General features: G+C 41.4%; 2 protein-coding genes, 1 long non-coding RNA gene and 1 pseudogene across 3 annotated transcripts in view; 1 reads left to right on the top strand and 3 right to left on the bottom strand.

Moving 5' to 3' along the window:
* The window catches only part of LOC136179003 (uncharacterized), a 254,514-nt gene that overhangs the window by 102,757 nt on the left and 124,906 nt on the right, over positions 1-26,851 (top strand). The gene's annotated exons all lie outside the window — the stretch shown is intronic.
* LOC136178847 (tripartite motif-containing protein 16-like) lies at positions 637-3,064 on the bottom strand (annotated as a pseudogene).
* On the bottom strand, positions 8,800-11,276 carry LOC136178846 (tripartite motif-containing protein 16-like). The gene has a single exon (XM_065953276.1). The coding sequence runs from the start codon at positions 11,274-11,276 to the stop codon at positions 9,600-9,602; it is 1,677 nt and encodes a 558-aa protein (XP_065809348.1). The 3' UTR covers positions 8,800-9,599.
* Positions 23,360-25,339, bottom strand: LOC136178845 (tripartite motif-containing protein 16-like). Its single transcript, XM_065953275.1, has one exon. It carries the CDS (start codon positions 25,319-25,321, stop codon positions 23,642-23,644), a length of 1,680 nt encoding a protein of 559 aa, XP_065809347.1. The 5' UTR covers positions 25,322-25,339; the 3' UTR covers positions 23,360-23,641.

The raw sequence follows: 26,851 nt of genomic DNA, 5'->3' as shown, positions 1-26,851 counted from the left end.
CCTTAACTTGAAAAGCCTCCCCTTAAAACAGTCGGTTTGATTGCAAGTAATGGAAGAATTTCAATATGTGGTAGAAGTAGTACACCGACAAAAAATACCTCAGTGTCCTTTTGCCGCTGCTCATTTGCTGATCCACGCTGCACGGGGCTGTGGAGCTCACTTGTTGGTTACACCCATCTTGCACTCGTATATTAGTGAATGAGAGGGAACCAGGAAATGTGTGCACAGAGTGGAGTTGAGCAATAGGGAGGGGTTACCATGCTGCCCTCACGCAGTTCTGTCCTTGTATTTAAGTCCAAGGTTAAAATATAGCTCAAATAAGTCCTGTACTGTCATTTTTATCACAAGAACACAGAAGGCTAAGACTGGCTGATTTCCGTTGTGCACCTGATATCTGGTGAGCATGAGAAACTTTCACGTGAGCACCGGTTAGTTTCTGGTGCCCACGAGAAACATATATTTTTATTTTTTCTGCCTATGTCCCTTTAAGGGCTCCGTATCTTTCTGATTAGTATTGTGTTATGATGTTTTTAGATTATTATAATTCATGTTTTAAGATACCTCATTGTACATTTTTCTATCAATTGGGGGAGTTACTGCTAATTTGGTCTGACAGAGAAATTTAAACAAATGAACTATAGATTTATATGCAAATTTATTCAAAACTTTACATCATTACAAATAGTCGATGGTTAGCGATACAGCACAGATAAGAGAACAAAAGTCATCACTAGCACTTACAACCTTCATGAATTAAAGGTCACATATTCTCCTCCTCTTCAACATGTTTAAATAAGTCTCAAACTTGTCTGTCTTTTGTTCTAAATTCACTCTGATCCTGTATTTGATCATGCCTATAAACCCCTCTATTTCAGCCCAGCTCAAAACAGGCTGTTTCTGTGTCTGTACCTTTAAATGAAAATGAGCTGTATCACCCACCTGGGGGAGGTGTTACTGCTCTTTGTGATGTCATAAAGAGAAAATCTCCAAACGACCTGTTTGAGCACACATTTTCTGAAAAGTGGAGCAGGCACAATACAGAGAGGATGGACTTTTCTCATCATTGGGGGGTTTGTAGACAGACTAGAGACACATATTAGAGTTAGAGAAACATGGTGAAGTGTATTTTACATAATATGAGACCTTTAACATTAATAATAATGATAATAACATAGCGCTTCTCTGAATACTCTAAGACGCCTAACTAAGAACAAAACAAAACAAAGAAGTGTGTGTGTGTGTGTGTGTGTGTGTGTGTGTGTGTGTGTGTGTGTGTGTGTGTGTGTGTGTGTGTGTGTGTGTGTCAAAGTACCATAGTATTCGAGTGCAGTGAAGAAAAGTATAATCAGCTTTCTGTAGAAACATGGAAAAAAAACACAGATGTTAACACATTGTCCCCTAATGACTTCTGTCTACTTCAGCTTACACAACTCAGCAGAGTCTCCAGGAGAATAATATAACCCCAGTCCAGCATGTAGAGGCTGAGTGAATGTGGTCTGGACTCTGTGGAGGAGAGTCATGGTTTTAGAGATGCTGTAGAAGGACAGAATACCTGCTCTGTGATCCAGGTACACTCCTACTCTGGAGGACCGAGGACCTGAGACAGGAGTGAAGACTTTGTTGTACCAAAAGTTATAACTGTTGTTGTAACAATCTAACGCCCAAGATTTGTCATTACCTCCAAACCAACATTCATATGAGCCCCCTGCTCTGCTGATATTCTTGTATGTGACTGCTACAGAAACATCTCCTCTCAACTCCACTTCCCAGTAACAACGTCCCATCAGACTCTCTTTACTCAGGACCTGACACCTACCAGTGAATCTGTCTGGGTGACTAGAATAAGACTGTTGTGCTCTCATTACTGTTACTTTTCTGTTCCCATCAGATAATAACAGCTGTGTGTATGCTGTGTTTGGATCCAGTGTGATGTCACATGAATATTTTAAGAACTCAGCTCTGGTCTTGGGCTCTGGTTCTGGTCCTGACAGTAAAACATCCACTTCACTCACTGTCTGTGAGATGTTTGTCCATTTCTCTCTCAGGACGTCCTGTAGTTTATCTCTGACTTCTGACACAGCTGCTGTCACATCCTCAAAGTACCTCAGAGGACGGATCTTGATGCTGGATGAGTGTGTAGATTCATTGAGTGGTGACAGTGAGGGGTAGTCGTGTAGAAACTGGTTGTGATCTTCTGTGTGTGAGAGCTTCTCCAGTTCAGCGTCTCTCCTCTTCAGCTCAGTGATCTCCTGCTCCAGCTTCTCCTGAAGCTCTCTGACTCGACTCACTTCAGTTTGCTGCTGGGATCTGACCTGCTGCTTCACATCAGAGCGTCTTTTCTCCATGAGACGGATCAGCTCAGTGAAGATCTTCTCACTGTTCCCCACTGTTTTATCAGCAGAGCCATTGATAGCCTCCACCTCCTGTTGGAGCAGCTTCACATCTTTCTCTCTGTCCTGGATTCTCTGCTGGATGTTTTGTCGACTCACCCCGAGCTCTCTCTCTCTCTCTGTCCTTTCTGCTGCAGCTGAGACTGTGTCATGACCTTTATGTTCATCCACAGAGCAGAGATAACAGATAGACTGCTGATCAGTACGACAGAACATCTTCATCACCTCATCATGACGAGAGCAGACGTTCTCCTGGAGGTTCATGGAGGGCTCCACCAGCTTGTGTTTCTTTAATGGAGCTGCTTCAAAATGAAGCTGGAGGTGTTTCTCACAGTAAGAGGCCAGACACTGCAGACAGGACTTACAGGCTTTCAGTTTCCTCCCGGTGCAGACATCACAGGTCACATCATCAGGTCCAGCATAGCAGTGATCAGCAGGAGCAACTTGGAGTCCAGTCTTCTTCAGCTCCTCCACTAAAACTGCCTCGGTGTGAAAGTCTTCCTACATTGAGGGCAGCTGTAGATTGTCTTTACATCCTCTTTATCCCAGTGGCTTTTAATACAGTTCATACAGTAACTGTGTCCACAGGGAACAGTCACCGGATCCTTCAGGAGATCCAGACAGATGGAACAAGAGAAGGCCTCCTGATCTAGTTGAACTCCTTTCTGCGCCATTTCTCCTCTCGGTAACGACGACTGTCTGAGTTTCACTTCTTAGAACTAGTTTCACCTCTGATCTACACAGCATGTGTTTTTTCAGTGTCTGCTCTTGCACCGTCCCACATGTTGGTTACACCCATCCTCAAACTGTAGATCTAAAGGGGAGGGAACAAGGAAATAAACGTCAGAGTGGAGCTGGCTGAGTCTGAGAGCAGGAAGAAGAGGGAGGGGTTAACAAGCTCTGATTCATGTTTCATGCCTCTGACCGGGCAGATTCTCAACATGAATACATAACCACTCTCTGTTGCATGGAAGAAAACTCTAATCAAACTTTGTAGTAATGAAGAAACAATGAATACAAATAGCTCAACGAGAGACGTTTGGATTTTTGACTGATATACTCTGCAGTCATTATCAGGTTATTTTTTAAGTCTGACTGAGGCTCGTTAGTGGAAACTGCAAAAAGGCCGTTCTTTTTTTAAGTACAATAGAGCGACACCTAAACAGTCAAATAAGGAGTATGGTAGTGGCTGAAACAGTGGATACTTTTATCGTGAGAAATTCTGTTTATTTGATGGATTGCCCCTTGAGATGAACCATCTCGTTTTCGAGGGGGTCCAACACAAAAACAAAAACACAACATTACAGTGTGATACATACAGTCAAGCACAAAATACACACATAAACATAAAGGCTCTCAAACACCCATCCGCCTACGTATCCCTCCCGCAAATCCACAGCACCCACACAAAGTCATCAGAGGTAGATGCACATAGTGACATATGCAATCACGATATTAGAGGGGTAAGAAGACATTACCATTAGAAGCTGCAACATGGTTTTGTGAGAAAAGGTAGCAGTGATTTCTTAAAAATGTGTAGTGAATTTATTGTTCTGATGTTTATTGGTAGATTGCTCCAGTCAGAGGGAGCTTTGTAGTTGAATGCTCGTCTGCCGATTTCTTTATTGGTTTTGGGAACAATAAAAAAAGGCTGCTGAGTATGTCTTAAAGAATATGAGGAATTCTATGGCGTTAAATGTTGTTTTAAATAAGAGGGAAAATTGAAGTGGATACATTTGAAAATACATTGGAGCCAATTGTAATGTCTTCTTGCATTCAGGGGTAGCCAGTTCAAAGTTTCGTACATGGAGCAGTGATGAGTTCGGTAGGGACACCTTAAAATAAATCTGCAGAGGCTATTGTAAATAACATTAAGAGGTTGAAGATGTGTTTCAAATGTATTCTGATAAACAGTGTCGCCATAATCCAGTATTGGTAATAACAATTGCATAACAATTATTTTCCTCATCTGTAGAGTAAAGCAATTTATAGAGCGATAGAGAATACCTAGGTTGCAACTTAATTTGCTTGTATACCCAGGTATTTAAAAGAGGAGACACGTTCAAGGGATGATCCATCATTAAAAGAAATGGTCAGATCTGGAGTTTCTCCAAGGCCTTGTCTAGTACCAAGCAACATACAACATGATTTATTTTTGTTTAGTGATAGTTTGTTGGTTGTAAACCAGTTTTGAACAAGGGCGAACTCACTTTGTATTGATGTTTCAATTGAGGATCTATTAGCATTGGCTGTATAGATTACGATGTCGTCAGCATATAAGTATATTTGACAGTCTGAGCAAATTTTGGGAAGATCGTTAATGAAGATGGAGAAAAGGAGTGGTCCCAGGGATGAGCCTTGTGGCACACCCTTCTCGACAGTCAGGTAATTTGATAAGTTTCCGTTAAAGCTAACACACTGGCGTTTGTTATGAAGGTAGGAGTTGAACCAAAGTAGAGTATTTCGAGTTACACCAATAGAATTAAGTTTGTCCAGAAGTAAATAGTGGTCAACAATGTCGAAGGCCTTGGTTAGGTCGAGAAAGATTGCACCAGTGAGTTTGTCGTTTTCAGAGGTAGAAAAAACATTGTTTGTAAATTTTAAAAGAGCTGTAGATGTTGAGAAGTTAGGTCTGAAGCCAGACTGGCATGGAGACAAAATGTTAAAGATGTTAACATAGTGGGATAGTTGATTGAAAATGAGTTTCTCCAAGATTTTAGCTAGAGAATTTATAATTGATATTGGGCGGTAATTGTTAGTGTCGCGAGGATCGCCTCCCTTATGAAGTGGAGTGACTATGGCAAATTTCCAAGTGGAAGGGAGAGTACAAGTTGCTATAGAAAGGTTAAATAGGTCGCAAAGTGGGTACATCAAGATATGAGCAGCTAACTTAATAAATTTAGTCTCAATGCCATCTGGTCCAGTTCCACAGTCATCCTTCAGTTCGTTAATTGCATGTGGTACTTCGACAGGTAATATTTTTTGTAAAGAGAAACTGCTTCTACAAGTAGAACTATTGAGGGAGTCATATGCCACAGGTGAGTCAAATACAGGAGAGTTGCCTGTGGAGGCAAAGTGCTGATTAAAAATATTTGCAGCAACGGATGGTTCTTGAATAATATTGTTATTGTATCGAATCTGGGTAGTGGTGTTTTTGTTTGACTTATTGAGAATTTTATTCATGCTTTTCCAGAACTGTTTCGGATTGTGCATATTTTCTGAGAGATTTTTTTAGTAGAAGTCTGATTTAGCGTTACTTGTTTTTGTCTTGCATAAGTCTCTTAAGAATCTGTAGTTGTGCCAGTCAGCAGGATCCTTGGTATATCTTCCAGGTTTTATCCCGTTGTTTGAACAGACTGATCAGATCCAAACTGATCCAAGGCAAATGTCTTCCTTTGACCCTGACTTCCCTCCAGGGGGCATGTTTATCAATAACTCTTGTGAGTTCAGAATGAAAATAATCCCAGGCATCTTCAGCATTGGGTATAAATTGAAACCTGTCCCAGTTTATTTCGACCAAGTCATATATAAAGTTATCTAAATGAATGTTCTTGCATTGTCTAATTCTAATGTATTTTGGAGGAAGACTGGGGTTTTAATCTTCCACAAACAAAATATAGCTGAGTGGTCACTAAAACAATCAGATAGAGTACCAGATTTAATAATTCTGCCAGGATGAGTGACAAGGATCCAGTCTAATAATGACTTCAACTTAGGGTTCTGAACTCTGGTAGGCCCGTTGATCAGCTGGGTTAAATTTATACTGTTCAGCAAGTTTTTATCGCGTGATGAAGAACGGTCTAGCCAGTTGCTGTTGATGTCGCCTAGGATAATCATGTCACGTGAATGTTCAAATGAAGTAAGGGTAGATACTATGCATTTGGTTGAGTCGAGATGAACAGGTGGGGGTCTATATATACTTCCGATAATGAGATGTTTATTTTCATGAAATTTTAACTTAACAAAAAGACATTCAAAGAATGAATGGGGTACTTTAGGAGTGACAGGTTCAGACACAAAATGAGAAGAAACATATATAGCCACACCTCCTCCTCTTGTGCCCCGGTCAGCTCTATATAACATATAATTATCAAGTTCAACTTCATTGTCACAAATTTTGCTGTGCAGCCATGTTTCTGAAAAGGTAAGAACATCAGGTTTGTGCTGGGCAACCCAGACTCTAATTAAGTCCATTTTTGGAAGAAGGCTCCTGATATTCAAGTGTATAATTTTTAGGCCTTTAGCTTTATCAATTATATATCAGATTGAAAGTGATAATGGGGTGGAGTGGGATGGGGGACGAGTCTGGGAGAGAAAGCAGGAGAGCCACACGGACACACACACAGGACACATACACAAGACAAGAAGCAGTACGAAATGAAGCAAATAAAATAAAAATAAAACAAAAAAGCTACATTTTGGAACAAAACTAGCAGCTCAGTCTGCATAGCTCATAGAGACAGGATACAGATGCATCCGGCTACAAAACGTTCCAGAAATAACTTTGGAAGCATTCATTATTTTATGTTATGATCATTTTACTTATAAGTCTTCGTAACTACGGTGGTTTGACAGTTACACATACATTTTCTTTAACTCATCGTTTATCTTCTCTGAGCCCGGCTACGTTACGTTTTGCGACAGCTGCACCTCAGTGAGTTGAGTTTGCGACACTGTTTACGGCAAACAAACTCGTCATGCTTTTGACAGCAAGACTTGGTGAGCAAGTATCAACTTGCTGACAACTTTAAAAGTTGTTGCACAAACGGAACACAAATACAGGCATTAAAGTAATAGGAAATCGAATCAGTCAGCATATCGTTCAGGCCACATGAATAATATACTGAGAGTATAGAAGATCGGGAGAGAGCAAAAGGCGTCTGTCAGAGAGAAGTGTTCAGGTTAGCATTCATGCTATGGGGAGTTAGCCTCGCCGAAGAAAGCCTCAGCCTCTTCGGGGGAGCGAAAAAGTTTTGTCTTACCATCATGGAACACTTTCAGCGAGCAGGGGAAAATCATTGAGTATTTGAAGTCCAGGTCCCGCAGCCTTTTCTTAATCGTATCAAACTGTTGGCATTTCTGGACAAGAGCAGCACTGAAGTCCGGGTAGATGTGCACTCAAGTTCCATTGTACACAAGCTCTCTCTTTTCCCTGGAGAGCTTCATGAGCTTCAGCTTGTCCTGGAAATGGAGAAGTTTGACCAGGATCGGCCTTGGCCCGGCTCGGGAGTTCTGTTGTTGGATGAAGGACGGGGAGCGATGACAGGAGGAGTGGGGAAATGAGCTTCTCCAAGAAGCTGCGGTATCAGGCGATTCACAAAGTCCGAGCGTATCCCGACCCTCGGACTTTTCAGGGATAGAGATGAAACGTAGGTTGGAAGCACGGCTTCGGTTCTCAGCGTCTTCAGATCGCTCAGTCCTGCACATCATCCTCGTTAGAGCCAACTCTGTGCTCCAGTTCCGTGACTTGCTCTCCAAGTGTGGATACAGAGCTTTCTATTTTGTTAAGGCTGACTTTAATAGTTTCACGTTTTAAATCCATGTGTGATATCATTTCGAGCTTAATTTGTTGCATCCCTTCCCAGATAGTTTGAGGGGAGACATGTTCTTGAGCCATTGTGAGGCCTGTCTCCATTACCTCTCACAGTGAGTAGATTGTTTGTCTTGTGTGTTTGGTGAAAAAAGTTGCTCCTGATCAGGTTTCAAAGATATCACAAGTTGCAAATAAGTTGCAAATATGTCTCAGAAGGACCTCAATAGAAAAATGTTTGAGCCAGCAGACTGCAGCTTGTTAGAGACACACCACGGCAGCCATCTTGTCAAATCTTTTATTAATGAAATACATTTCTAATGTGCAGCTATAAGTCCAACCTTTTAGAAGACTAACATCCCACCAATAAACGATCAATTGTTTCGATCCAATCAGTAAAAGTCTTTAAAACAAGACATCTTCTATCATTTTATTCTCCACTGAAAGTCTGTTTCAAAAGATAGGTCTTACATTGTTTTAAATTTTATTATTCATAGAGTTTGTTGCTTTGATTTTCAGATGCGGTGTCTTCCACATATCAGGAGCAGAAAAACATATTCTTGATCACTTTTTTTTGTCTGATAATATTTCCTGCAGCCTTCAGCCTCTGTGCTTTCTGATTAGTATTGTGTTATGATGTTTTTAGATTATGATATTTCATGTTTTAAGATACCTCATTGTACATTTTTCTATCAATGGGGGGGGAGTTACTGCTAATTTGGTCTGACAGAGAAATTTATACAAATGAACTATAGATTTATTTGCAAATGTATTCAAAACTTTACATCATTACAAATAGTCGATGGTTAGCGATACAGCACAGATAAGAGAACAAAAGTCATCACTAGCACTGACAACCTTCATGAATTAAAGGTCACATATTCTCCTCCTCTTCAACATGTTTAAATAAGTCTCAAACTTGTCTGTCTTTTGTTCTAAATCCACTCTGATCCTGTATTTGATCATGCCTATAAACCCCTCTATTTCAGCCCTGCTCAGAACAGGCTGTTTCTGTGTCTGTACCTTTAAATGTAAATGAGCTGTGTCACCCACCTGGGGGAGGTGTTACTGCTCTTTGTGATGTCATAAAGAGAAAATCTCCAAACGACCTGTTTGAGCTCACATTTTCTGAAAAGTGGAGCAGGCACAATACAGAGAGGATGGACTTTTCTCATCATTGGGGGGTTTGTAGACAGACCAGGGACACATATTAGTGTTAGAGAAACATGGTGAAGTGTATTTTACATAATATGTGACCTTTAACATTATTAATAATGATAATAACATAGCGCTTCTCTGAATACTCTAAGACGCCTGACAAAGAAGAACAACAAAACAAAACATTGAAAACAAAACAAAGAAGAAATAATCTAAGAGAAGGCGGAAACTTCTGTTTACCCTTTTAAAGATGTGTGAAAGGGTGAAAGGTTAACAGAATGTCTATGTGCAGGTCCATGTCTGCTGTGGTGCAAAGACAACTAGGGGGCTCAAAGTGACAGGTCAGAGGAAAGTCACACGTCCACATGATATTGAAATCTATGAAATACGGAAATTTGGCTTTACTGGTTTTGTCGAAGTACCGTAGTATGCAAGTGCAGTGAAGAAAAGTATAATCAGCTTTCTGTAGAAACATGGAAAAAAACACAGATGTTAACACATTGTCCCCTAATGACTTCTGTCTACTTCAGCTTACACAACTCAGCAGAGTCTTCAACATAATAAAAACTGAGTCCAGCATGTAGAGGCTGAGTGAATGTGGTCTGGACTCTGTGGAGGAGAGTCATGGTTTCAGAGATGCTGTAGAAGGACAGAATACCTGCTCTGTGATCCAGGTACACTCCTACTCTGGAGGACCGAGGACCTGAGACAGGAGTCCTGACATTGTTGTACCAAAAGTTATAACTGTTGTTGTAACAATCTAACGCCCAAGATTTGTCATTACGTCCAAACTTACATTTATCTGAGCTCCCTGCTCTGCTGATATTCTTGTATGTGACTGCTACAGAAACATCTCCTCTCAACTCCACTTCCCAATAACAACATCCAGTCAGACTCTCTTTACTGAGGACCTGACACCAATCAGTGAATCTGTCTGGGTGACTAGAATAAGACTGATTTTTACTCATTAATGTTACTTTTCTGTTCTCATCAGATAATGAAAGCCGTGTTTGTGCTGTGTTTAGATCCAGTGTGATGTCACATGAATATTTTAAGAATTCAGCTCTGGTCTTGGGCTCTGGTTCTGGTTCTGACAGTAAAACATCCACTTCAGTCACTGTCTGTGAGATGTTTGTCCATTTCTCTCTCAGGACGTCCTGTAGTTTATCTCTGACTTCTGACACAGCCGCTGTCACATCCTCAAAGGACCTCAGAGGACGGATCTTGATGCTGGATGAGTGTGTAGATTCACTGAGTGGTGACAGTGAGGGGTAGTCGTGTAGAAACTGGTTGTGATCTTCTGTGTGTGAGAGCTTCTCCAGTTCAGCGTCTTTCCTCTTCAGCTCAGTGATCTCCTGCTCCAGCTTCTCCTGAAGCTCTCTGACTCGACTCACTTCAGTTTGCTGCTGGGATCTGACCTGCTGCTTCACATCAGAGCGTCTTTTCTCCATGAGACGGATCAGCTCAGTGAAGATCTTCTCACTGTTCCCCACTGTTTTATCAGCAGAGCCATTGATAGCCTCCACCTCCTGTTGGAGCAGCTTCACATCTTTCTCTCTGTCCTGAATTCTCTGCTGGATGTTTTGTCGACTCACCTCCAGCTCTTTCTGCTTCTCGCTCCTCTCTACTGCAGCTGAGACTGTGTCATGACCTTTGTGTTCGTCCACAGAGCAGAGATAACAGATAGACTGCTGATCAGTACGACAGAACATCTTCATCACCTCATCATGATGAGAGCAGACGTTCTCCTGGAGCTTCTTGGAGGGCTCCACCAGCTTGTGTTTTGCATAGGCAGGTGAATCATAATGAGGCTGGAGGTGTTTCTCACAAAATGAGATCAAACATTGCAGACAGGACTTATAGGCCTTCAGTTTCCTCCCGGTGCAGACATCACAGGCCACATCTTCAGGTCCAGCATAGCAGTGATCAGCAGGAGCAGCTTGGAGTCCAGTCTTCTTCAGCTCCTCCACTAAAACTGCCAACATGGTGTTTTTCACCAAAACAGGCCTTGGTGTGAAAGTCTGCCTACACTGAGGGCAGCTGTAGATTGTCTTTACATCCTCTTTATCCCAGTGGCTTTTAATACAGTTCATACAGTAGCTGTGTCCACAGGGAACAGTCACCGGATCCTTCAGGAGATCCAGACAGATGGAACAAGAGAAGGCCTCCCGGTCTAGTTGAACTCCTTTCTGCGCCATTTCTCCTCTCTGTAATGACGACTGTCTGAGTTTCACTTCTTAGAAATCAAACTAGTTTAACCTCTCATCTAAACAGCATGTGTTTGTTCAGTGTCTGCTCTTGCACCGTCCCACATGTTGGTTACACCCATCCTCAAACTGTAGATCTAAAGGGAGAGAACAAGAAAATAAACGTCAGAGTGGAGCTGGCTGAGTCTGACAGCAGGAAGAAGAGGGAGGGGTTAACAAGCTCTGACTCATGTTTCATGCCTCTGACAGGGCAGATTCTCAACATGAATACATAACCACTCTCTGTTGCATGGAAGAAAACTATATAAGCAAGCATGTAAAAAACTCTAGTCACACATTTCTTAACATGTAAAAAGAAGTGAATAAAACACAGAGAATAACTGAACATGTTTTACAACTACTGTCAGAACGGAGCTACCTGTGAACACCAGCATTACAAGCTGTGAAAATCTGAGACACCACAGGGAGGGGTCAGAGTTCCACTGAACTCCACCACCATTGGAAGAGGTGTTTTCACATACTGGTGGTTCACATACTGGATTAAATACATTGACCTGACCTTTATTCCTTGTTTTTGTCTATCAGCTGGTCAAATTGATGATTGAAGCAGATCATTGATATTGTCTTTAAACATACTTCACCTCAGATTGAAGTCATAATCCTGTTTCAAATACAAACCGACTGATTCCTACTGCTGCTTTAATTTACAAAAGTCGGTTTGATTACAAGTAATGAAAGAATTTCAATATGTAGTAGAAGTAGTACACTGACAAAAAATACCTCAGTGTCCTTTTGTCGCTGCTCATTTGCTGATCCACGCTGCACGGGGCTGTGGAGCTCACTTGTTGGTTACACCTATCTTGCACTCGTATATTAGTGAACGAGAGGGAACCAGGAAATGTGTGCACAGGGTGGAGTTGAGCAATCGGGAGAGGTTACCATGCTGCCCTCACGCAGGTGATGAATTCTCTTAAAGGGACAGTGTGAGTCTTTCAGTCTGAGTTTTATCGTGCAGTTAAGATTAAAAGACAACATTGAACAACCACATGATGTTTTTAAATAACTTACAGCTCACAATAGTTGAAGCAAACATTGAAAAGCTTCATGTTTGGTTTCCTCTGAAATCTACAGTTTCATAGAGCTATTTTGTATAACTGAAAAAAGTTTTCTTGTGCTTTAAAGGAGAAGACAACACAGACAGTGTACATACAAACAACAACATACAGATTCATAAAAGACGTAATGCTGCAATAGAGAGGTTAGACTCTGGAGAATTCATACAAAAGTACAATAAAATAGTACGCAGAAGTTTAAATTTGTGTTTCATCTGTGTATGTTTTACCAAGTGTTGTAGTCAAGACCACACGAACTGAGACCAAGACATACCTGAAATCAGAGTGCTCAGAGACCGAGACAAGACCAAGGCCAAGGCAGGGCAAGACTGAGATAAGACCAAGACTTTAAATATAAATAAAACAATCATCATCTTTAAAATCCGAGACCGAGATGAGGCCGAGTAAAAATGATTTTGATTACGAGACGAGAGCGAGACCTTTAAAAGACCCAGACTGATTTTAAGTACTACAACACTACAGTTTACCCACCTTCACTTCTTTATCAGGCACAAGTAAGTAGGCTCAGGACTGGTGAAATCAAAGTTTGTAGTTATGTTTCAACAGTGAATAAAATATACAAAGAATTCATTATCAGGTATGTTCATATTCTGGCTGAGGCTGGTTAAGTGTCCCTTCTCATGTCAGTGGTTACACTAATGTGGGAAGGCAGCTTGAAGTGAGCACCTGCAATACAGGGCTGTCAAAATCTGAGAAACCACAGGGAGGCGTCAGAGTGCCAATGAACTTCACCACCTTAAGGAAATGTGTCAATACACCTTTTTAAATGTGATCTTTGAATAAATGGTTTAGATGTTTGAATTTCGACCCAATAGTAGTTAGTGAAGACTGGTTTAATCAAACTTTGTAGTAATGATGCAACAGTGCATACAAATATCTCAACTAGAGACGTTTGGATTTTTGACTGATATACTCTGCAGTCATTATCAGGTTATTTTTTCAGTCTGGCTGAGGCTCGTTAGTGGAAACTGCAAAAAGGCCGTTCTTTTTTTAAGTAAGTTTAGCGACACCTAAACAGTCGAATAAGGAGAATGGTATTGGCTGAAACAGTGGATACTTTTATGAATGAGATACATTTCTAATGTGCAGCTATAAGTCCGACCTTTTAGAAGACTAACATCCCACCAATAAACGATCAATTGTTTCGATCCAATCAGTAAAAGTATTTAAAACAAGACATCTTCTATCATTTTACTCTCCACTGAAAGTCTGTTTCAAAAGATAAGTCTTACATTGTTTTAAATTTTATTATTCATAGGCTTTGTTACTTTGATTTTCAGTTGCGGTGTCTTCCACATATCAGGAGCATAAAAACATATTCTTCAACACTTTTTTTTGTCTGATAATATTTCCTGTGGCCTTCAGCCTCTGTGCTTTCTAATTAGTATTGTGTTATGATGTTTTTAGATTATGATAATTCATGTTTTGAGATACCTCATTGTACATATTTCTATCAATTGGGTAGATGGTTAACGATACAGCATAGATAAGAGAACAAAAGTAATCACTAGCACTGACAGCCTTCATGACTTAAAGGTCACATATTCTCCTCCTCTTCAACATGTTTAAATAAGTCTCAGAGCTCCACAAAACATGTCTGTGAAGTTTCTTGTTCTAAATCCACTCTGATCCTGTATTTGATCATGCCTATAAACCCCTCTATTTCAGCCCTGCTCAGAACAGGCTGTGTGTGTACGTGCGAGGGTGAAAGGTTAACAGAATGCCTGAGATCCATGTCTGCTGTGGTGCAAGGAAAACGAGAGGGACTGGTCAGAGGAATGTCCTACGTCCACATATGATATTGAAATCAAGAAATTTGGCTTTACTGGTTTCGTCAAAGTACCGTAGTATGCGAGTGCAGTGAAGAAAAGTATAATCAGCTTTCTGTAGAAACATGGAAAAAAAACATAGATGTTAACACATTGTCCCCTAATGACTTACAGAACTCAGCAGAGTCTCCAGGAGTCCAGTTAAACCCCTGTCCAGCATGTAGAGGCTGGACAGAGAGGCGTCAGATTTCCACTGAACTTCACCACCATTGGAAGAGGTGTTTTCACATACTGGTGGTTCACATACTGGATTAAATACATTGACCTGACCTTTATTCCTTGTTTTTGACTATCAGATGGTCAAACCGATGATTGAAGCAGATCATTGATGTTGTCTTTAGACATACTTCGCCTCAGATTGAAGTCATAATCCTGTTTTAAATACAAACTTACTGATTCCTACTGCTGCTTTAAATTACAAAGCCTCCCCTTGCAAAAGTCGGTTTGATTACAAGTAATGAAAGAATTTGGATATGTAGTAGTAGTAGTAGTAGTAGTAGTACAACAATCAAAAATAGTTTTAAAAAACCTCACACTAACAGTTAAATGTTATCAAACCAATCCCTCACCAGGTACTAGCTGTAAACATAATTCCCATTCCAACAAAGTATTTGATTTGACCATGCGGCAACCAGTGCAGTGTTGAAAAATGAAGCCAATGTGGAAGTGCAAAATCTTGCAGTTCATCGAGTGTCCACTAGAGGCTGTTTTTACGGCATAAATAAACATGTTTACAGCCTGCTACAAAAAACAAAACAAGTCTGATTAGTTTTTGTCCTCGTGCACACACTGTACAGGGGGTGACTTTTTCTACAACACATCTGTTTTGATTTGATGAACGATACATGTTATCCATATTTAGCCAAGTAGCTGACATGATTGACAGGTGGGCGCGGTGTGAACGGTTCATCAAGAGGCTTAAAACCCGCCTCAGCTCCAGCTCTCAGTCTAGAAAGTTAGACTGAGACAGGATTTCCAGCATGGTGGCTGCTGCTGATGAGCCTCAGGAGCCCCTGCTGTAACAGATGGGTGACATCACTCAGGCTTCATCCATTAATATTTACAGTTTATGTTTCATACACATAATCCTCCTACAGTTAAATTAAAAGCTAATTAGCTAGCTTATCTTTTAATAGTTTTACCGGTCAGTTTTAGAAGAGAAAATGACTTTCAGATGATTGTTTCTTAATTCTTGGCTTGCTGATGAGCTTTATGTCTGACATGTTTTTTTGTTGTTGCCTCCCTTCGTAAACAGCCAGTGACTACACCATGTATCCGTTCTCAACCCAAAATGGAAAAGACTTCCAGAATCTTCTCTCGGTCTATCTGGATGCAGCTTTCTTCCCGTGTTTACGAGAGCAGGATTTCTGGTGAGTGGTGACTGCTGCTTCTCATATTTGTTTCATGTTTGTATTTATTTGACTTGATAGCATTGTAGCAAAAGTCAACTTTTAAATATTCAGTGAAGATTTTGTCTTTATAGTCAGCTGTTAACTCTGTTAGTTGGACTGTTTGTCCTGAGGCTGGCTTCACACTAGGGGAGTTTAGGCCTGATTTTGGGCCTTTTATTTGTCCAAATAATCCTCAAGTGTGTGGTGTCAATACGATTATTTTACAGCTCCTGATCGAGTCAGAGCCTCCCCGATCTGGAATCCTAAATACAAAAACATGTTTGATATTTACCATTCCAGATCGGGCTGCCTCCGACTGAATACCTGCAGTAGCCAAAAAGAGAGTGAAGAGAGCATCACTTTTACAGCTCACAAACATGCCAGTGAACACAAACATAACTGTGCCCTGAGCCAAGAGGAATATAGAAAAAGAAGAGCAGCTTGAGTAACAACATGAGTGGCTTTTTAATGTCTCGACTGTCTTCCATATTTGTTTTTCTTCTGAAGTCACGTTTGATCACACGAGTTTCTGTGAGATCTCGTGTCTGTGGGATCACCACTGTGAACTCGTTTCTACAAACTGCAGGTGTGTGGTCTCACAGTCGGGTCAAATCGTCTAGTGCAGGGGTGGCCAACCAGTCAGAGACTAAGAGCCACAATTTTTGCTGTCTAACTGCAAAGAGCCACATCATACACACAGGCACACATGAACATCGCCCTGTCCCTTCACCTCTCTTTTGCTCTCTGCCTCACTCTCGTCCTCCTCCACGTTCCTCTCTATTTCTCTCTCAAAATTAAAAAATAACAATAGCCTTGACACTCACAGACACACCCTGACACAGACACACACCCTCACACAGACACACACACACACCCTCACACAGACACACACACACACCCTCACACAGACACACACACACACCCTCACACAGACAGACACATACCTCTGCTCAGCCACATTTACTGTATATGTCACACACCAACATGATATTGACAAAAATGGACTTAAAACTAACTAAGACCACAGGCCAGTCACTGTCAACAAGGAACATTGTGTGCACTGTCTCACACACACAAACTCTCAGTTCAACCAAGTCCACAAACAGAAATATAACAATTTACAATAATGTCAATAACAAAATGCGTGATTTTTTATCTTACTATGCATGTTGCTTCTTAGTGGGACTTCTGGCATTCCTTGCCTTGAACAATCCTCTTCAAATCTGGCTTGTATTCCGTTGTGGCCACTCGAAGCAATTCTTTCACATGTGTGTCTGTCAGAACAGATCGATGTTTTGATTTCACGTGTTTCAGGGTAGAAAACACAGACTCGCAGACGTATGTTGACCCAAACATTGACAGTAGCTTGAGCGCAGCCCGTTTGACATTGGGGTATTTTTCCATTGGCACACTCTTCCAGAACTCAATGGTCCGTTCCCTTAGAACAGGTTTCAGTTGGTCCTGCTCACAAAGATCGATCATCTCCAACTCGGCCGCTGCCTCGTCTGTGACTAGCGGGGCTTTCAAACAGTCCGTCTCTGCATTAAACGGGTCGACGAGGAACGTAATCTGTGGCCTTTTCAGCTGTAGATCACGGAACTGGGTCACAAAGCTTTCGTTAAGGTTTTCAACCAGTGTTGCATATCTGGCTGTTTGCTTTTTCAGGGCGGCACTGGTGGCTTGCCCGCTTGCTTTTAGCAGTGCGCGAAAATGCGCTAATTCTCCTTTTTGAATATGTGTCTTGAACAGCTTCAGTTTGTTGACAAATGCAAACACACTTTGCGCCAGGTCAGGCAGCATTTTTAACTTACCCTGCAGATCCAGGTTCAGTCTGTCCAGATGACACAGCATGTCGACCAAAAAGGCCAGATCCATAATCCACTTGGCGTCGGAAAGCTCGGGGTAGTCCTTGTCCTTCTCTTCCATGAATAGTTTCACGGCATCCAAAAGCTCAAAGAAGCGAGAAAGCACCTTGCCTTTAGACAGCCACCTCACAGTGCAGTGCAGCGGCAGGTCACCTGGAAGCCCTTGGTCCAGTTCGGTGATGAGATTCTTAAATTGCCTGTGGTTCAGTGCGTGTGTGCGGATGTAGTTGACGATTTCCATCACAGGCTTCATGACGTGGTCTAAATTCAGTGATTTAGACACCAGTTGCTCCCGGTGAATGATGCTGTGGAAATTCCAAAACCTGGGAAATGTGTTGTCAGCTTTGCACAGCCCCACAAGCCCGTTCACAGATCCGATCATAGATGCCGCTCCATCTGTGACTATTGCAGTTAGCTTCAGTACTGGCAGATTTGCTTTCACAAATGCAGCCATCATTGTTTCTTTCACATCGATGCCACGGGTTCTGTCCTTTAATGGCACAATATCAAGGATTTCTTCTTTTATCACACAATTTTTTGACACAGATCGTGCAAATATTGCCAACTGAGGCTTGTCTTGAATGTCACAAGACTCATCCAATGCGACACTAAAATACTCGCATGTTTGAAGATCAGAGTGCAACTGCGATTCAATTGCGGTGTTAATGTCCGATATTCTGTGTTCAACAGTGTGGCGGGACAGTTGAACGTCTGATATCATTCGTTTTAGTTTGTCGTTTTCTGGAGACAAGATTTCAACCATGTCACTGAGGCATTTTTTAATGAACTCCCCTTCATTGTATGGCTTTTTAGCTCGTGCTATGTTCCAAGCCAGTTAATACGATGCAAGCGTTACGATCTCTGAGTGCTTCGTAATTTTCTGGAACAACTGTGTCTGCTTTTCTGCCTGATTTTTCAAACTTGTTAACTTGTGCTTGCGAAGCTCAGTACCTTTTGGAAATTCCTGCTCGATGTTAGCATGGAGTGAGCTGAAGTGACGCTGAAGATTTGAAGCCTTGAAATGCGCTAATGACGCCTGGCATATAAGGCAGAATGGCTTGCCATTACGTTGAACGAAGAAATATAAACTCTCCCACTCTGTTAAAAACGTCCTGTGTTCATCTTTTCATATTTTCGTTTTGCTGTGCATTTTTTCCCTGCCATTTTCAGAGCGAACTTGGCTTGTTTCACACAAATTGTTTACTCAACAATAAGGCCCTCCCTCCCTCGAAGCTGATTGGTTCGCAGGCATTTTTGTGATTGGCTCGCAGGCTACATCAAAATTAGACATGTTGTCATGCCCTCATACTGACGGGCAAGGGCAATTTTTAACACAAACACAATGGATGGGCCTAACGTTACAACAACAAAACAGAACACACAAAATTCTATATGAACTGAGGAGCTGCATGAGACTGGGCAAAGAGCCACATGCGGCTCGGGAGCCGCGGGTTGGCCAAGCCTGGTCTAGTGTGTGCAGTCGGAGGATTATAATGTTTAGAATCATTTAGCTGTCCTTATGTCTTTGGTCTCCCACATTTTTTAAATAGGTTAAGATCTGAATATTGTCGAGTGTTTAGCCAGCCTAAAAGAGTCCAAGACCTTTCTGATATCACTTGTTTGAAACAGTCGCTGATGAAATCTGCTCTTCACTAGTTCATTTCTGTTTGTGTTGATTTTGCAGGCAGGAGGGCTGGAGGCTGGAGAATGAAAACCCAACAGATCCCAACTCCCCTCTGGTCTTTAAAGGAGTGGTGTTCAATGAAATGAAAGGGGCGTTTGTAAGTCTACACTTTCAAAGTCACCTTTCTACACGTAGATACAATATAGTAAAGTGTTCTTTTAAATAGCTTCAGCAGGACATCGATGAAGCTAAACTGTCAGTGTTCTCGGCTGTAGACTCGCCTGTGGCCCCCGCGGACAAAGGTGAGGAACGACTGAGTGATCCCTCCAGCTGCTGTCAGGATGCCTCACCTGATCCTCCTCCAATCAGATCTCTGGAGCTTTAACATCTCAGTACATCACTGACAACTTCAACATTAGAAGTCTTTAATGGAGGTTAAAAGCTTTTAAAGGATTAATGAATAAAATGATGAGTAAAAAGTTGAATTATAAGCAAGTTCAGATATGAAGAGATCTTCATTAGTTTTATTAACTTAGTCTCCGTCTCTGTTGTAAAGCCGTCACTGTCTCCACTTTATCTCTTAGCCGTCTGGTTTGTTCACTCTGTGTTTGTGTTGCAGGAATGGGTCGCTTCCTCAGCGGAGTCACCGATGAGATGAAGCAGAATCACAGAGAAAGACTTTTTGCTGTCACTCACCAAAGTCTGGTGGAAGTGGCTGAAAGGTACAAACTTTATGTCCCCTTACATAACTCAGAAATGAAGAGAAGGAGAAGCTAAAAGAAAAAACAGACTGACAAACTGTTCCCGTTTATTCCCACATCAAGTGTTAACTCGTGTCTTGTTTTCCCCCTCGCTGCAGATACCTCGGTGTCGGTCAGAGGACTTGTGGAGTTGCTATCTTGGGTCCAGAGAACGAGGCGATTAAAAAAGATCCCTCATGGATCGTAAAATAATCCAGTCTGTCGGTAACTTGTGATTTAAATACTCAACTGCACTTCTGGAGAATCACAGCTGCACGACTTCTTCTGTACTGAATGCTGAAAGTCTACGGTTAGGATTTTTTATTAAAGAGTCAAAAAGCTGAAGCGCACAATATCAAGAGGAGGACTGAGAGCTGCTGTCATGGTTCAGATACGTCTTCATTCTGTATATATTTAATGAAATATATGATCATGTTGGAATACACTATGTGAGTGAGCTCTTCTTTTTGGGATCATTGTTAAAGTATCATCAAGAGATATATCATTTATATAAACTTCAATCAGGTGTTTTTGTTTTTTTCTGCAGGATACAAATGACTTTCTTCCTCTGTGGTTTACTCTGGGAAACTCAGAGCAGAGGAAGAACATCAGAGCCATTCTGTCTAATTCAAACAACAAACTGAGTCATGTGCAAACACTCAGTCAGGTCATGTTGGTCTTTGTGGGGGCGCAGGTAGTCTAGTGGTTTTTGTGCACGCCCCATGTATGGAGGCTGTGGTCCTATTTTCCACAATTTTCACATTTTCATTGGTTCCTCAGTTAGGAAGTGATTGAACATGAATTATGATCTTAATATGTTTCCCTCAGTACGACCCTTATGAGGTAGAAGTAAACAAAAGCATATCAAGATCATAACTCATGTTCAGCAACTTCCTAACTCTCTATCAATGAGCTGTAATCAGGAAGGTAATGAGAACAAACTCTTAGATAATGACCTGTTAACTATAGACTATGGTCATGTAGATAAGGTACTAATAAGTGCTTCATAATGACCAATAAGCAGCCAGTATGCTACTAGTTAGCATTCTAATACGCCGCTAGTTAATGTTGAATATTATGACCTTAAATTGAAGTTTTAACAATTATTTTTCAAGTCTTTGAACACCACAGGTGAAATCAATTTCCCTCCATTTTATCGGGTTTGAAGCACAAATCAACAGATTTAAAACTCAGGGTGAATAAAACCAAAGAATTGCTGCAGGTCAACACATCTGGTGAGATGATTGAGTTTTTAAAATCAGACACTCTAACCTCAGTTCCCTTTTCTAAAATCCTAATTTACTGATAAATAAAACAGAGTCACACGTCTTTGCACACAATAAATGCTTTATTACTCTGACAGGACGGTCACATCTCACTGCCGGCACATGAAGGTAAAATGTTGCTCCACTTCCAAAACTACAGCAACAGCAGGACCCTACTCACAAACACCACTATAGAGATGTCACGCACACACACACACACACACACACACACCCAGAGTGGATAGAAACAACAAAGGCAATAATAATTTAAGGGATTTTTTAACATGGATATCATTAAAAAAAGTCACCATTGTAGGCTCTAGGGTCACCGAAATATTTCATCACACATAAAGTAAATCATGCTTAATGCTTTTATATGATGTGTGCTGTGAGTTTGATGGCACTACAACATGTTATAGTATAGTTATTACTTATTTAATTACCATATTTAATGATAAAAAATCACTAAAATTACATGAAAGCCCTTTATCCAAAGCAATGTGATGTAGTTTATAGAGCAGGAGGACATTTATTCATAATGGGTTTTTCTTTTACCCTACACCTTACAAAAGGGATTTTATTGAACATTGGATTATTTATAGGCTATTGAAAAATCCTCAATTTGTTTTTAAAGTATTATTTTCCAATCTGAGAAATGTAGTATGAAAAACGTGAGATCACATATGTGTAAAATGATTTTCATGACACTACACCTCTCCTGGGTGAAGTTATTGAATATTTCTGTATCATATTTTTTCAGTATTGCAATTTGCAGACGGTCCCTGTGCATTCGAGCACCAGCCGGCTCGGCTTAGAGGCCAATGCAAGTTCCCCAGCGCGGAGGACGACTCGTTTTGAGGAAAATACGAATGTAGCTCGCAGTCTATCTTGTTGTGATTGCAGAGAGGTGTCGGTTTTGTAAGAGCAATGTTCCACTGATGAGTTATTGATCCGGAAACGCCGAATCTGTGAATATATTTCTAAGTGTATCCTTTGCTCCAAAACAGATGACAAGACTTTAACATCTGTTTTAAATGTCTTTCTGAGACAATATAACGGTGACGGTGCACAAGCAAAGCAGTTCTGTCCTTGTATTTAAGTCCAAGGTTAAAATATAGCTCAAATAAGTCCTGTACTGTCATTTTTATCACAAGAACACAGAAGGCTAAGACTGGCTGGTTTCCGTTGTGCACCTGATATCTGGTGAGCACGAGAAACTTTCACGTGAGCACCGGTTAGTTTCTGGTGCCCACGAGAAACATATATTTTTATTTTTTCTGCCTATGTCCCTTTAAGGGCTCCGTAGCTTTCTGATTAGTATTGTGTTATGATGTTTTTAGATTATTATAATTCATGTTTTAAGATACCTCATTGTACATTTTTCTATCAATGGGGGGGAGTTACTGCTAATTATGTCTGACAGAGAAATTTATACAAATGAATTATAGATTTATATGCAAATTTATTCAAAACTTTACATCATTACAAATAGTCGATGGTTAGCGATACAGCACAGATAAGAGAACAAAAGTCATCACTAGCACTGACAACCTTCATGAATTAAAGGTCACATATTCTCCTCCTCTTCAACATGTTTAAATAAGTCTCAAACTTGTCTGTCTTTTGTTCTAAATCCACTCTGATCCTGTATTTGATCATGCCTATAAACCCCTCTATTTCAGCCCTGCTCAGAACAGGCTGTTTCTGTGTCTGTACCTTTAAATGTAAATGAGATGTGTCACCCACCTGGGGGAGGTGCTACTGCTCTTTGTGATGTCATAAAGAGAAAATCTCCAAACGACCTGTTTGAGCTCACATTTTCTGAAAAGTGGAGCAGGCACAATACAGAGAGGATGGACTTTTCTCATCATTGGGGGGTTTGTAGACAGACCAGGGACACATATTAGAGTCAGAGAAACATGGTGAAGTGTATTTTACATAATATGAGACCTTTAACATTAATAATAATGATAATAACATAGCGCTTCTCTGAATACTCTAAGACGTCTAACAAAGAAAAACAACAAAACAAAACATTGAAAACAAAACAGAGAAGTTGTGTGTGTGTGTGTGTGTGTGTGTGTGTGTGTGTGTGTGTGTGTGTGTGTGCGTGTGTGTGTGCGTGTGTGTGTGAGTCTGACTGTCTGTCTGTGTGTGTGTGTGTGTGTGTGTGTGTGTGTGTGTGTGTTTCTGTCTGTGTGTGTCTGACTGTCTGTCTGTCTGTGTGTGTGTGTGTGTGTGTGTGTGTGTGTGTGTGTGTGTGTGAGTCTGACTGTCTGTGTGTGTGTGTGTGTGTGTGTGTGTGTGTGTGTGTGTGTGTGTGTGTGTGTGTGTGTGTGTGTCTGACTGTGTGTGTGTGTGTGTGTGTGTGTGTGTGTGTGTGTGTGTGTGTGTGTGTGTGTCAAAGTACCGTAGTATGCAAGTGCAGTGAAGAAAAGTATAATCAGCTTTCTGTAGAAACATGGAAAAAAACACGGATGTTAACACATTGTCCCCTAATGACTTCTGTCTACTTCAGTTTACACAACTCAGCAGAGTCTTTAAGATAATAAAACCAGAGTCCAGCATGTAGAGGCTGAGTGAATGTGGTCTGGACTCTGTGGAGGAGAGTCATGGTTTCAGAGATGCTGTAGAAGGACAGAATACCTGCTCTGTGATCCAGGTACACTCCTACTCTGGAGGACCGAGGACCTGAGACAGGAGTGAAGACTTTGTTGTAACGAAAGTCATAACTGTTGTTGTTACAATCTAACGCCCAAGATTTGTCATTCCCTCCAAACCTACATTCATCTGAGCCCCCTGCTCTGCTGATATTCTTGTATGTGACTGCTACACAAACTCCTCCTCCTCTCAACTCCACTTCCCAATAACAACGTCCAGTCAGACTCTCTTTACTCAGGACCTGACACCTACCAGTGAATCTGTCTGGGTGACTAGAATAAGACTGTTGTTCTGTCATTACTGTTACTTTTCTGTTCCCATCAGATAATAACAGCAGTGTGTATGCTGTGTTTGGATCCAGTGTGATGTCACATGAATATTTTAAGAACTCAGCTCTGGTCTTGGGCTCTGGTTCTGGTCCTGACAGTAAAACATCCATTTCAGTCTCTGTCTGTGAGATGTTTGTCCATTTCTCTCTCAGGACGTCCTGTAGCTTATCTCTGACTTCTGACACAGCTGCTTTCACATCCTCAAAGTACTTCAGAGGACGGATCTTGATGCTGGATGAGGGTGTAGATTCACTGAGGGGTGACAGTGAGGGGTAGTCGTGTAGAAACTGGTTGTGATCTTCTGTGTGTGAGAGCTTCTCCAGTTCAGCGTCTTTCCTCTTCAGCTCAGTGATCTCCTGCTCCAGCTTCTCCTGAAGCTCTCTGACTCGACTCACTTCAGTTTGCTGCTGGGATCTGACCTGCTGCTTCACATCAGAGCGTCTTTTCTCCATGAGACGGATCAGCTCAGTGAAGATCTTCTCACTGTTCCCCACTGTTTTGTCAGCCGAGCCATTGATAGCCTCCACCTCCTGTTGGAGCAGCTTCACATCTTTCTCTCTGTCCTGGATTCTCTGCTGGATGTTTTGTCGACTCACCTCCAGCTCTCTCTGCCTCTCGCTCCTTTCTGCTGCAGCTGAGACTGTGTCATGACCTTTGTGTTCGTCCATTAAACAGAGATAACAGATAGACTGCTGATCAGTACGACAAAATACTTTCATTTCCTCATTATGACGAGAGCAGACGTTCTCCTGGAGCTTCATGGAGGGCTCCACCAGCTTGTGTTTCTTTAATGGAGCTGCTTCAAAATGAGGCTGAAGATGTTTCTCACAGTAAGAGGCCAGACACTGCAGACAGGACTTACAGGCTTTCAGTTTCCTCCCGGTGCAGACATCACAGGCCACATCTTCATGTCCAGCATAGCAGTGATCAGCAGGAGCAGCTTGGAGTCCAGTCTTCTTCAGCTCCTCCACTAAAACTGCCAACATGGTGCTTTTCACCAGAACAGGCCTCGGTGTGAAAGTCTGCCTACACTGAGGGCAGCTGTAGATTGTCTTTTCATCCTCTTTATCCCAGTGGCTTTTAATACAGTTCATACAGTAGCTGTGTCCACAGGGAACAGTCACCGGATCCTTCAGGAGATCCAGACAGATGGAACAAGAGAAGGCCTCCCGGTCTAGTTGAACTCCTTTCTGTGCCATTTCTCCTCTCTGTAACGACGACTGTCTGAGTTTCACTTCCTTAGAAATCAAACTAGTTTCACCTCTGATCTACACAGCATGTGTTTGTTCAGTGTTTGCTCTTGCACCGTCCCACATGTTGGTTACACTCATCCTCAAACTGTAGATCTAAAGGGGAGAGAACAAGAAAATAAACGTCAAAGTGGAGCTGGCTGAGTCTGAGAGCAGGAAGAAGAGGGAGGGGTTAACAAGCTCTGATTCATGTTTCATTACTCTGACAGGGCAGATTCTCAACATGAATACATAACCACTCTCTGTTGCATGGAAGAAAACTCTATAAGCAAGCATGTAAAAAACTCTAGTCACACATTTCTTAACATGTAAAAAGAAGTGAATAAAACACAGAGAATAACTGAACATGTTTTACAACTACTGTCAGAACAGAGCTACCTGTGAGCACCAGCATTACAAGCTGTGAAAATCTGAGACACCACAGGGAGGGGTCTGAGTTAACATTGAACTTCACCACCATTGGAAGAGGTGTTTTCACATACTGGTGGTTCACATACTGGATTAAATACATTGACCTGACCTTTATTCCTTGTTTTTGTCTATCAGATGCTCAAACTGATGATTGAAGCAGATCATTGATATTGTCTTTAAACATACTTCGCCTCAGATTGAAGTCATAATCCTGTTTCAAATACAAACCTACTGATTCCTACTGCTGCTTTAATTTACAAAAGTCGGTTTGATTACAAGTAATGAAAGAATTTCAATATGTAGTAGAAGTAGTACACTGACAAAAAATACCTCAGTGTCTTTTTGTCGCTGCTCATTTGCTGATCCACGCTGCACGGGGCTGGGGAGCTCACTTGTTGGTTACACCTTTCTTGCACTCGTATATTAGTGAAGGAGAGGGAACCAGGAAATGTGTGCACAGAGTGGAGTTGAGCAATCGGGAGGGGTTACCATGCTGCCCTCACTCATGTGATGAATTCTCTTAAACGGACAGTGTGAGTTTGTCAGTCTGAGTTTTATCGTGCAGTTAAGATTAAAAGACAACATTGAACAACCACATGATGTTTTTCAATAACTTACAGCTCACAATAGTTGAAGCAAACATTGAAAAGCTTCATGTTTGGTTTCCTCTGAAATCTACAGTTTCATAGAGCTGTCTTGTATCACTGAAAAAAGATTTCTTGTGCTTTAAAGGAGAAGACAACACAGACAGTGTACAAACAAACAACAGCATACAGATTCATAAAAGACGTAATGCTGCAATAGAGAGGTTAGACTTTGGAGAATTCATACAAAAGTACAATAAAATAGTACGCAGAAGTTTAAATTTGTGTTTCATCTGTGTATGTTTTACCAAGTGTTGTAGTCAAGACCACACGAACTGAGACCAAGACATACCTGAAATCAGAGTGCTCAGAGACTGAGACAAGACCAAGTCCAAGGCAGGGCGATACTGAGACAGGACCAAGATGCTAAGATAAATAAAACAATCATCATCTTGTGTGCAGGGGGCGTGTCACTCACTTAAAC

The sequence above is a fragment of the Labrus bergylta genome, chromosome 4 (genome assembly GCF_963930695.1).
Source record: "Labrus bergylta chromosome 4, fLabBer1.1, whole genome shotgun sequence".
NCBI lineage: Eukaryota > Metazoa > Chordata > Actinopteri > Labriformes > Labridae > Labrus > Labrus bergylta.
Note: the sequence above shows the minus strand (reverse complement) of the source record. Positions and strands in the feature narration are given on the sequence as shown.